General features: G+C 36.5%; 2 protein-coding genes across 2 annotated transcripts; one reads left to right on the top strand and one right to left on the bottom strand.

Moving 5' to 3' along the window:
* Positions 1-1,454: 1,454 nt before the first annotated feature.
* LOC147489821 (putative F-box/LRR-repeat protein 9) lies at positions 1,455-1,952 on the bottom strand. The gene is made up of 3 exons (XM_086574740.1): positions 1,923-1,952; positions 1,726-1,800; positions 1,455-1,652 (listed from the first exon to the last, which is right to left on the bottom strand). Exons 1-3 carry the CDS (start codon positions 1,950-1,952, stop codon positions 1,455-1,457), a joined length of 303 nt encoding a protein of 100 aa, XP_086430866.1.
* A 5,318-nt stretch (positions 1,953-7,270) lies between these two features.
* On the top strand, positions 7,271-11,884 carry LOC147489822 (sister chromatid cohesion 1 protein 1-like). The gene is made up of 20 exons (XM_086570443.1): positions 7,271-7,445; positions 7,528-7,596; positions 7,698-7,756; positions 7,835-7,879; positions 7,968-7,987; positions 8,056-8,135; positions 8,216-8,336; positions 8,513-8,591; positions 8,686-8,764; positions 8,849-8,958; positions 9,268-9,371; positions 9,459-9,623; positions 10,091-10,262; positions 10,347-10,423; positions 10,510-10,648; positions 10,765-10,840; positions 11,002-11,144; positions 11,245-11,329; positions 11,426-11,538; positions 11,697-11,884. The coding sequence occupies exons 1-20, from the start codon at positions 7,393-7,395 to the stop codon at positions 11,777-11,779; spliced, it is 1,872 nt and encodes a 623-aa protein (XP_086426569.1). The 5' UTR covers positions 7,271-7,392; the 3' UTR covers positions 11,780-11,884.
* The last annotated feature ends 34 nt before the right edge of the window (positions 11,885-11,918 follow it).

The raw sequence follows: 11,918 nt of genomic DNA on the forward strand, positions 1-11,918 counted from the left end.
AAGGTAATTGACCTGCACGTGATATAGTGGAATGTTTATGAGTCATAAATGTATGACACCTGAATAAATTACGTAACGAAAATCCTAGAACCTGAATAACCGTATTCGTTAATTTGACATTTTTTCATTTCCGCTAATTCACGAATTTTTCCCGATTGTCCATTTATCTTATCGTTTACGCTCACACGACACTTTGTTATACACTCCGCTTACTCTTTTATTAATTCACGTTTTCTGTGATTTATCTTATCTTCTTTGCCATGTGAACTTTGTTCGCCTGACAAAGAGGGGGCAGTGTTTCAACCCCCACCTACGTGGCAAACGTCCATTAGTAGGGGTCTCTATTTTATTCACTTAATCAACAGGGCTAAAGCCCAATTCGCAATATCATGGATCAATGTACAAGCCTATTAACTCATGTGTCTAAGGTTGAACCTTAGCCACATGGCTTGCCACTAATGTACATTGATTTATGTCTAGATTCATTTCTTATCAAAGAGATAATTATCAGTTGACAGTTGTATTCTATCACAATTACTCAAACAACAAGATTACTTGAGCTACAAGGACTCTCTACTCTACCTATATAAATACCACATTATTTTTCATAAGGAACTACGTGGAAACTTGATCCCTAGAGAATAGATCTTGGGTACGTAGGCAGCCATTATTTGGTTCAGTTTCATCTCCCCCAACATCACATTCCTCTGTTTCTTAGTGTGTTCTTTACCATTGCTCTCGTTGTGTTGAAGCAGTTTATTGCCGAAACACTTAGCACTTGACTATTTTGTCTTGGCTGATCTATTAACTCATCTTCCAATATTCAAATGTATAGTGCAAGCAGGCTCTATACTCAGGAGTGAGAAATAGAAATTTCATATATTATGAATTTCATGTATCAACTGTGCCTTTCAGTATAAAACTATAAGTGGTTTATTTAGCTATTTTCACTCTTTTGGCTTGTCTTCAGATATTTGTGAGGCAACTCGATTTTTTGGGAAAAGTTGTGAGGCAAAAGGAATCAAAGAGTGTATAAATTGGTTCTAGCTATTGCTATCCTACCCTCGCTATTAATTACACTCCCTTCCACAAGACTTGGCATCCCCTGGGAATAAATCGTTCAACATGATCAGAAAACAAAGTTCTCTTAACTATTTTAACTAACAAAATGCAAATAACAATCACAGCTAAGTCAAATATTTTGCAAAATGGAAGAAACCGAAAAACTAATCGACCTTGGGGGTAGCTTATATTCTCCTGATAAAGAAGTAGCTGAAAGGGAAGTGTAATGAAATTTGCATTTTCTTATGTCGGCAAAAACAGAAAATTGAGATTTGCTACAAAGTCACCTGGGATTGCTACAAAAACAGAAAATCTCTACAAACTTTGTAGCAAGAAGACCTTAGTACACATCTCTTGAGCAAATTCCCTCCAAGATTGATGTTGAAACAGTTTCAAAGAACAATATATTCAAGTTGGGGACATCCATCGAGGACAGCTTGTAAGCCACTGTCTGTCAGTGTGCATTCAATAAGACGAAGAAAACGCAACTGAGGCAGGAATTCTGCAATAGCAAATGCCTCTTCGTCACAATTTCGGCAAGAACGACCCAACTCTTCAAAAAGTGGAAGTCTTCTGTCAGAACATTGCTCCTGCAACAAACAATCAAGCAACTTAAAACGATTTGGCAGAAATGTGGCAACTTAAAACGATTTGGCAGAAAACATTAATCTTCTTCTTAATAAGCATTGCTCTGTCAGAACATGTCATGAGGTAATCAGAACAATCAGAACATTGCTCCTGTCAGAACATGTCATGAGGTAATCAAAAAACATTAACTAACCTTCCAACATTTGGCAGAAATGTGGCAACTTAAAATATCACTAGCCAAAAAAGAAGATATGCCCCCATTCAAAGTGTACTGGTAAACCAGTGATTAGCAAAGCACTCATGTCATAGATCAAACAAGTGACAGACCAACAGTGATTGGGTTTAAGCTCCCTAGAGTGAGAACTGGCTATGCTTCTGGGTGAGCCATCTAAATACAAAGTAAATCAATCCCATCCAATGACTAAAAGAATGCATTACAGCTTTTAGGCTCAATATCCAAAAGAGTGCACTTAAAGAAGACTTATAGAATAATTAAATTAGGAGATGGAACGTGTCATATGTATAAAAAAAATTAAAACAAACTTAGAATTCATAATACGAGATGATATGAATAAAAAGATGAAAATATACTCAAAAACACTTAAGCAAGGAAGAACCTGATCTGAAATATAAGAAACTGGACATCACTAACAGAAGTGTTTGTTTCCTATCTAGAGCCTAGAATGCAACATTAGATACTATCCAATGGACATAATGATGCAATAGAACACAACCCTCGACACAGATAAAATATTTGACGCACAGATATAGAATCAAATATTCGACGCGCAGATAAAATATCATTAGAACTAGTTTTGAATAAAGCTATACTTACATTTCACAAATTACATATTATTTTTCTCCGGACAATTTCTCGAGTCATGGTTAGCAATCTGTCCATATCTGTGACACTTTCTTCCTGAATTGTTTACGACTATCTCATTGTTTAGGGCTATCTCTCTGGAGGATTTTCATCTATCCGCTTTCTTCTTCCCCCTCCCTTTTGTTTGAGAAATGTTGGGATTCAAAATCAATAGCTGAAATAAAGACCGAATTAAAATAAATATTTATATCAAACTAAACACCGAATTAAACACTAAATTTATATAAAATTAAACATTCAAATAAAAAAAACCTGTGATGTATTAACCGAAGGTATCGAAGGCTCTGCAACTGGAGGCTCTTCATCATCTGCGTCTCCTTCGTAGGAAGTTTCATTAAACTTTGAAATTCCAATAGCCATTTCACCAATCTTTTCAATAAAATATGAATAACCCTCAAAAGTATGTGACGCATCGTAAGCCACTTGAGAAGCAACCTTGATAGAATGAGTCACTCTCAAAGGTTCATTTGAGACATTCCCGACCACAAATCCAGTACCATACCAAACTCTGCTCTATAAGTGTTAGCCTTTTGCATCCACCGCGTCAATCTAAAATGGCTTGGAATCTCTTCAATCTCGTAACACCTAAAAACCTTTAAGATATGACCACAAAGCAACCCCATAAACTGAAAGTACTTGCATTCGCAATCTCCCTCTAAGGTTCCTCTATCGAAACTCACTCTCCAAACAGACTTCTTCAGCGGGTCTCTCCATTTCACCATGTAGCTTCCGGTTCCATACCTGTCAATCTATTCCCCATCAATTTTGTACTCCATCTTTGCCTTTTCTAGTTGCTCCTTAAATTTATTGAATATTGAGATCGTATAGACCTTCGCGGCATGCATTAGGAGGAAAGTATCGTTATGCACAATCCGTGAACTATGCTCGGTGCGGTAATCAGAATCTCTTTCTTTCCTAGCAAGCAAAGCCAGAGACTTCTCATTACCATGTACAAACTACATAAGCATAGCCGTCGAATTGACAAACTGGTCATAATGAGAATTCATCGATTCACTTCGACCAGTCATGTGTATACCAGCCAAAAAGGTATCACTGAGATAATAAGGAACCCATTTCTCCCGTATTGAATATATCTCTGTCAACCAAAGATTTTTAGACAACTCATACTTCTCAATGATTGTACACCATCTTCTCTCAAAATCAACAATCCTATACGAAAAAGAAATAGTGTTCTTCAACTCAGTTACCAATGTCTCAAATTTGGTAAATGACATCTTCTCTTGGAATTTCTGCATAATATGCCAAAGACAGTAACGATGACGAGTATTAGGGAACACTTTGGCAATGGCTGCAATAATCGCTCTATCCTGATCAGTGATGATTGCAGTTGGCGCACGACCACCCATGGCTGCAAGCCAGGCCTTAAATAGCCATATGAATGTATCTTCTGTCTCATCAAGCAACAATGCGCAACCAAACTGAATCGACTGATAATGATGGTTGACTCCAGTAAAAGGGGCAAAAGGCATGGAATATGCATTGGTACGATATGTGGTATCAAAAGACACAACATCCCCGAAATAATCATACTAGCATCGAGACCTCCCATGAACCCAGAAAAAGTTCACCGCAGTCCCATTTTCATCTAAATCAATAGCGTACAGAGTAGAACCGTGGATCCTCGGCGACTCTTCCTCAAGATAAAATATTTCAAAGACGACAGTTGCATCACCTTCTTTAGGCATCTTTATGGTCAAACCATAATGATGGTTCCAACAATCTTTCTGTGTAAACCCAACTTCCTCTCCATGGAAAACAGATGCCACTTTCCCAACAGGTAAACTGTTATCACTAAACATCTCGGTCAAGCACTTCGCTGCTTCAGACATATGTTTGTTAGTTTTCATGCAAATGTTCTTCGATGGGGTCACCAAACCGTGACTATGGTCATTCTGAGCAACGCTGATCTCATATATATCTTCATGCATTCTTTTCTTAATACGAATTCTAGCTTGGCAACCACACCGGATAGTTGATGTATTTCTTGATCGGACTTCATCTTTCTTGGTAACCCCTTCACGTGAGCAAACTAGTAAACAACCACTAACCAAATCCACCTGATTTTCTTGCTTGGAAGTCGTCCGAACACGAGTCTCAAATCCCTCTTGTTGACCATACTCTTTGTAGTAAGTCTTTGCTTCGTCAACACTTGTAAAAGTCATTCCTATATAAGGAGCAGCTAATGTTTGCATGCCTTGAACAGGGGCTTTAGTATACGAAGACCCAACTACGTCTTCTTCGATATTGATTGATGTCTCTGTCTCCATTTCTATAAATCGAAAACATTAAAAATATAAATAACTTAAACAGACAAAAATCTCAATGTACATAAATAGTGTAGATAACTTAAACATCAAAACTCTGACAGAGTTCACCGAATATGCTACTTCATTGAACTCTGACAGAATTTACGTCTTCTTCGATATTGATTGATGTCTCTGTCTCCATTTCTATAAATTGAAAACATTAAAAATATAAATAACTTAAACAGACAAAAATCTCAATGTACATAAATAGTGTAGATAACTTAAACATCAAAACTCTGACAGAGTTCACCGAATATGCTACTTCATTGAACTCTGACAGAATTTAAAACTCTGACAGAGTTCACCGAACTCTGACAAAGTTCAAAACTCTAACAGAGTTCACCGAATATGCTAGTTCACCGAACTCTGACAGAGTTCACCGAATATGCTAGTTCACCGAACTCTGACAGAGTTCAAAACTCTGACAGAATACGACATGAAGAATACGACAGAGTTCAAGCTAATTAAATACCATTCAAACTTCAATGAAAATACCATTAAAGCTAATTAAATACCATTAAAGCATGAAGAATACGGCAACGAAAATACCATTCAAACCCTTCAAGGAAATTTGCAAAATTATTACATGTACCCAATTTGAATAAAGGTTACCTAATTTGAATAAATTTCATACACGCGGTTGTCTAATGTTTTCTTCAAATATAGAAACTTGTAGTTATCAAACGAATCCAAGCTAATTAAACAACAAATCAAACGAATTAAAAGTGGAAAAATACCTTAATCCAGAAGCTTGGTACGATTTGGAGAAGAAGAAGCAGAGAGAGAGAGAGAGAGAGAGAACAAAATTTCGCATTTTTGGTGATTTTCGTTTTTTTTTTTTTTTTTGAAATAACACGAAATTTTGAAATATCGGTTTTATCAGTGAATTAGATCATCAGATCTTGAGGCGAGATCGGACGGCTGAGGAGAAGTGTGAGATTAAGTAATTCTCTAAAAAGTAGCTACTTAAGTTAACTTAAAATAAGTATGTACGTAAAACTTCACCTACAAAATGAATTCAAACTTAATTTTTTGTAGTTATGAAGCACTCACTATAATGATTATCTTCCCAAAATTTCAGCTCATTTGGAAACCTCTAACATAGATAAAAATTGTTGTCATCTTTAAAAAGAAATCTAACGGTTCATAAATGTTGAATTTTTGTAATTGTTTTTTGTCAATGTTAGAGGTTTCCAAATGAGCTGAAATTTTGTAGAAATGATCTTAATATTGAGTATATCATATCTACCAAAAAAAAATGTTTAAATTCATTTTGTAGGTGAAGTTTTACTTACGTACTTATTTTAAAGTTAACTTAAGTAGCTACTTTTAAGAGAAAGACTATAGTGACACAGTTATAGTGCCACCCTTATCTCACTCCCCTCCTGGTCCGTCAGATCTCTTTTCAAGATTATCAGATCTAATTTACTCAAAAATCGCAAAATTTCAAACTTTCGCACTATTTTAAAAACAAAAAATAAATAAAAAACGCGATTTCCATTCCATCTCAATTCCATCTCGAAAAAACGAAGGGTTTGGGTTTTTTCTACCTCTCTCTTTTCTCTCCATTTCAAACCCAAATTCGTAAAATTAGTTCGATTTCCAAAATCAAAGCAAGCAACCAACTATTTAGTTGGATTTCCAAAGACCCAAATTGTTCGGGATTTAGGGAAAAAGGTAATATTGTTCCCATTTTCTAATTCCAATTCAGTCCCCGGATGTTGTACAAGTCTTGGGTTTTGCATCCGTGTTTAATCTTCTAAATATGACCCAGTTTACTTGCTTGGTAGAATCGACAACTTGGGTATGTATTAAAACTTGTGGTTTATGTATGAAATTCAAATTTGTTGTATGTTTATTCGGAGAAATGTCAAAAATTTATAGCACATTGAAATCAACAAAATCAGTTTCATTGCAGTTTTTGCAATCTTTGGATTGGAAACAGTAAAAATTCCAAGTTTTGTTGAATTCATCATCTTTTATATGCAATAACGAAATCAACATATTGCGTAACTTGCCCTGAAAAAAAAGAGCCAACTTTTCAACAAAAATAGTTTTGAGTCTTGACTAAGAGTGTCAATGAGTACCCGTTTAACTGGAACCGGACCGTTGGCACCCCTAGTCTTGACCACAGCCCCACAATGTTTTTTATGTTGTGAACCACATCACAGTGGTCATTCAGAAGCCCAATATATAAACTCACCCAAGTCCCAAGCTCTTTATTATTGGCTAAATAAGCCCATGAATATTAGTCCGAATGTAACTTCATTTCCAAGTGAGTAGACAGTTTCAATTAATCAAGCAGCATTAAAACCAAAACAGCATACGTGAACACCGAATCACAACTTCTCCACTACTTTTAACAAACTCTCTTCACTCCACTTCTTCTGCGTCCTGTCCTTACCGCGCTTTTATTTCTCTCTCCTCAAACTTCAATCTCACGAATCTCGAGGAACATCGAACGGTTTTTAATCTATCTCAATTCAAATTTAAGCTGAAGCTTCATTAGAGAAGAAGAAGCAGAAGAAGAAAATGTTCTACTCACATCAACTTCTTGCTAGAAAAGCTCCACTAGGCCAAATATGGTATCCTCCATAAACTTGTTCATCTTCTTATTTGAATTTCATTTTGAAGTTTGAATTAAAACGTTGTTTTCTAATGATCAAGGATGGCGGCGACTATGCATGCAAAGATGAACAGAAAGAAACTCAATAAACTTAACATCATCAAAATCTGGTAACAAAAAACAATCCCCATTTCCACTTTCAACTTTCTTCTTCATTAACTCACTGTGTTTTAATGGTTTTTTTTTTTTTTTTTTTTTTTTTTTTTTGTAGTGAAGAGATATTGAATCCTCAAGTTCCAATGGCTTTAAGACTCTCTGGAATTCTCATGGGTATATATATATATACTATTTTCTCTGTTTTTTTTAAAAAAAAATATATATATAATTTCCATGTTTGTTTTATTTCAGGTGGAGTTGTGATTGTTTATGAACGAAAAGTGAAACTTCTCTTTGGTAATAATAATTACAACCCTCTCTGTTCAACGTTTTTCCAATTCCTCTGTAAATTTATATCTAATCTAATCTTTGTTTTCATTTTCAGATGATGTTTCACGTCTTCTGGTAAATTTTCCAACATTGAATTTGGTTTTTATTTGTTTCATTGTTTTGATTTTTTTTAAAAATTTCAGGTGGAGATAAATGAAGCATGGAAGATTAAACCAGTAAATGAGGACCCAACTGTTCTTCCCAAAGCCAAATCACAAGCCAAGTCAGTATTAGAAGAGGATGCGCATGTTAGTGGGTTATTAGGTGCAAGTTAGCTAGCTGATTCTGGCTATTTATTTGCAGATTTGAGGCGGTTACATTACCTGACAAGAATAGAGAAATTGTTGAAGAGATTGAACGGTCTCTTAATGCCTCGAGTAAAACAACAACCATCAGATTTGAACAAACACGATACATTCACATGGTAATTTCCAATATTGCCACTCTAAAATATGATACATTTGAATATAAAAGAAACAAGTCACATGGGTGTGTATATTCCACTGCACCAGGTTGTGAGCTAATGTTCTGTACATGTTTGAAGTATGTATGGTTGATTGATACTTTTAAATGTAATTAATCTGTACATGATGTATGTAGAGATTGGATTCTGTTGATGACCCTGTGATTAATGATGAGATTCCAAGAGAGGAGGATTTAAACGAACAACATCATCAAGGTTATTTGCTATGTCAATTTGTAAATCCCCTTTTTGCAAATAGTTTTAGTATCACAATGTCACTGATTGTTATACCTTTGTGTGTGTCACTCAGCTGATGCTGCTAATATTACACTTTTGGACCCCTTCGATTCTTACCAGCCAGATGCATTTTTGTATGATCGATTCGATAGGTGAGGTTAATATGTTGTGGATATTTTGGTGTAGATTTAATATCTTGGAGGAGTAATTTTAATGTGAGAAAGAAACTTTGGCAGGTTTGACATTGAAGGTGATGATGAAACCCAGACAAATTTCACTACACAAGATAACTCGATAATTCCTAGTCTTATTCCTTCCCCACTTCATCATGAAGTGCCTCAACAAGGTAAGCTATCCAAAATCGCTTGGCAGTACATTTTCCTCTCTAGCTAAATGAGCTAATGCATAATAACCTCTGTTCAAACACACAACAGACATAAATAGTAGTGCCACGAGTGCAGGTTGATTTTCAAGTGCTCAGGTGTAAACAGGCTCTTATATTGACTGTTAGTAGTGTCTTGTAGAAAAACAACATATACATGCTCCTTAATGACTTGCAACTTTGCAAGGAATTGGACCTATGTTCCTTCTTACCCATGTAAAGAAATTAAGGCTTAATTGGTAGGAATAACTAAAAGTACTATTCCTTTTTCAGTGGATGAAATTCAAGATCTGTTTCCAGAACCCCAGAACAATCATGTGTCTCCAGAACAAAAGAACAGCAATCGGTCTGATGAGAGTAGAGAAGAAGCCCAACAGGTAGTTAACTATCATGTTTTCGTAGCTAATGTAAAGACAATGTGAAATTAACTCTGTACTTAAATGCATATGGTTTTCTATGTCTAGCCCCAACCAAATGAACAGAAACCAAGAGCGGCAAAAAGAAAAGTACGACCAAGAGCAGGTCATCCTCAGCTGGATTATGAACAAACTATCATCCCAGGTCCCCTTTACCAGTCTTGGCTCCAAAAGACAGCTGATATAGTCACAAACAGGGGAGGCACTAAGAGGGTAGGTATCTTACAGTGAGTATCACTTACATTGAATCCAAGAGGCAAACATGACTTCTAAAAGTGCTGATTTGGATGTCATAATTCTTGTTGTTCAAGTGGCACAGTGATTGTTTAGAATAACTGAACTTTCCCTTCACAGGGGAATTTAGTAGAAATTAGTCATTTGTGGATTGCAAATAGAAGAGTAATTACATTGAACGAGTGCCACAGTTTCTAGTATGTATCTAGGCCCTGGGCTCAAACCTCAGGATGTGTAGTTGTAAGTGGTGAAGGACTGACCAGGTCCCAGAACGGGTGATGAGCATTGTAATTATTTTTTGTAGTTCCTCTACATTACTGCTTGAGTCGTTTATAGTTTTCAGTAGTTGGAAGATTAGTTTTGAGATTTTAGTCTTTTCTTCAGTTCTTCGAATGATTTTTTAAGGCTGAAGTCAGATGTGTTAAGGAATGTTTTCGTGCATGCAGCGCATAATACCTATTTCCACAATGAAGACAGCTCATCTCATGGAGCTACCGCCTGGAGCCCTACTTAGTGGTTTCTCAGGATTTGGATCCACAGAAATTCATTATCCAAGGCCTCTTCTAGATCTTCATTTGAGATCTGCCCAGCATCGTACTCCTCATGATTCACCATCAAGTCAGGGTTTTACTGCATTTTTTTAGAAATCCCTTTTTTAAAAATTGAAGATATGAACTTATTATGCTTTCTGTTTAACTGTAGGAAGAAACTCATCGCCACAGCCACCAGTACCATCATCACCATCAAAGCCACCATTTAATCAAAATCCAGTGGAGTTTGTAAGTTACTGTACCCCCTGCCAAAAACATTGCGTCTTGATAACGAATTTATGCGTATATACTGATTGGCACATTTCCATGCGAAGTCTGTTGAAGATTTTCACAGTGGAGTTGGTTCTCATCCTGAGCATCGTTCCATCGAGAGGCAAATGGACATGAACATGGACATGGACATGAACTTTCCAGTAAATGAGTTCAACCAGATGTTCACGCCTGGAAATTCAGGTGGTTGGCCTTTTTATTTAAATTCTATTATGGGGTTTATCATGAATGGAGATGTGTTGTTGTAGTAATACTCTTGGAGCCTTTATTTACAAGTGCTATTTCCCATGAATTTACAGGGAGCAATGAGAGATCAATTCCCAGCTCTGGATCCGGGAATGGTTTGCTTCATTTAACGCCAGTAGAGCAACAAAGGTATAATAGGAGCTGACAGCCCAAGATTGAATTGAAATACTTGTTGACTCCACAAAATTAGTGTGTTGCCAATTTTCCATCAAAATTTACTAGCCATTCTTCAATGATAAGGAGCATTTTAGCTATATATTCTGACGTGTCGGTGGTGGTTCTTATGGCAGATCCAGCTTAAAAAGGGGTAAATCTTCATCAAAGCATGGGACCAGTGGCCTTGATCCAGTGGCTGAGGAGGAATCATTTGAGCTACTTACTCCAAATTTCAAGCTCAGAAGAGTATCGGAAGATGAGCCTTCCCATGATCAAGGTCTACTAATCTATCTTGTTTTTCATGCAGTAACAACAGCAATACTTGGAAGCCTATAAACTACTTTTACTTTCGCTAATCATATAGGTTATCCTTGCAGAGATGTTAATTGAAACTGGACCAACTCAGACCCCGCTTCCAATATTTTATCACCCCATGGACAAGACAACTGATTCTGTCCGGAAGTAATATCCCTTGCTCAATTTTGCTTATTTCATTGATCAATCTTTTTACGTGGATTTCTCTGTCGAGTTTCATCTGTCTCTGTATTGCATGTGTAGGCATCTGAAGACACATTTTGATACAGTGGGGGGCACTGAATTTGAGTCACTTAACCAGTTAAGTGATGGAATGAACCAGGCGAAGGCTGCCAAACTGTTCTACCAAATCTGCGGTAATAACAACTGCACTACTTTAAGAATTAAGAGTAATCTGTGGCAACTAAAAGAACAAAATACCGCGTTTGTTTTTACCTGTATTACTTCAGTGTTTCTTGCCTGGACTATTGCGTTATGATGGTTAAATCTTACATAGGATATTTGCACTCTGCAGTTTTGGCAACTCGAGACTTTCTGAAGGTTAAGCAAACAAAGGCATACGGTGACATCCTCATTTTCAAGGGGTCAAAGATGTAAAGAGAAGTGCTGGGACTCACCTTGGATCTGTTTATTAGCAAAATCCCAAACGTGGGATTTACAGTTCAACTACAGGCTAATAGATTAGTTAATATAAGACTAGTAGATGGCACGTGCTACGCACGTGATTGACAGCAAG

The sequence above is a fragment of the Coptis chinensis genome, chromosome 7 (assembly GCF_015680905.1).
Source record: "Coptis chinensis isolate HL-2020 chromosome 7, ASM1568090v1, whole genome shotgun sequence".
Classification (NCBI taxonomy): domain Eukaryota; kingdom Viridiplantae; phylum Streptophyta; class Magnoliopsida; order Ranunculales; family Ranunculaceae; genus Coptis; species Coptis chinensis.

Bases quoted from the DNA above. Each gene is read 5' to 3' on its own strand.
- LOC147489821 (XM_086574740.1), bottom strand. From the start codon at position 1,952: ATGAGTGCTTTGCTAATCACTGGTTTACCA. The intron at 1,801-1,922 runs GTACACTTTGAA...ATGTTCTGACAG, and splicing joins TGCTAATCACTGGTTTACCA to GAGCAATGTTCTGATTGTTC. The intron at 1,653-1,725 runs GTTTTCTGCCAA...TGTTTGTTGCAG, and splicing joins TTATTAAGAAGAAGATTAAT to GAGCAATGTTCTGACAGAAG.
- LOC147489822 (XM_086570443.1), top strand. From the start codon at position 7,393: ATGTTCTACTCACATCAACTTCTTGCTAGAAAAGCTCCACTAGGCCAA. The intron at 11,145-11,244 runs GTCTACTAATCT...TTATCCTTGCAG, and splicing joins TGAGCCTTCCCATGATCAAG to AGATGTTAATTGAAACTGGA. The intron at 11,330-11,425 runs GTAATATCCCTT...TTGCATGTGTAG, and splicing joins ACAACTGATTCTGTCCGGAA to GCATCTGAAGACACATTTTG.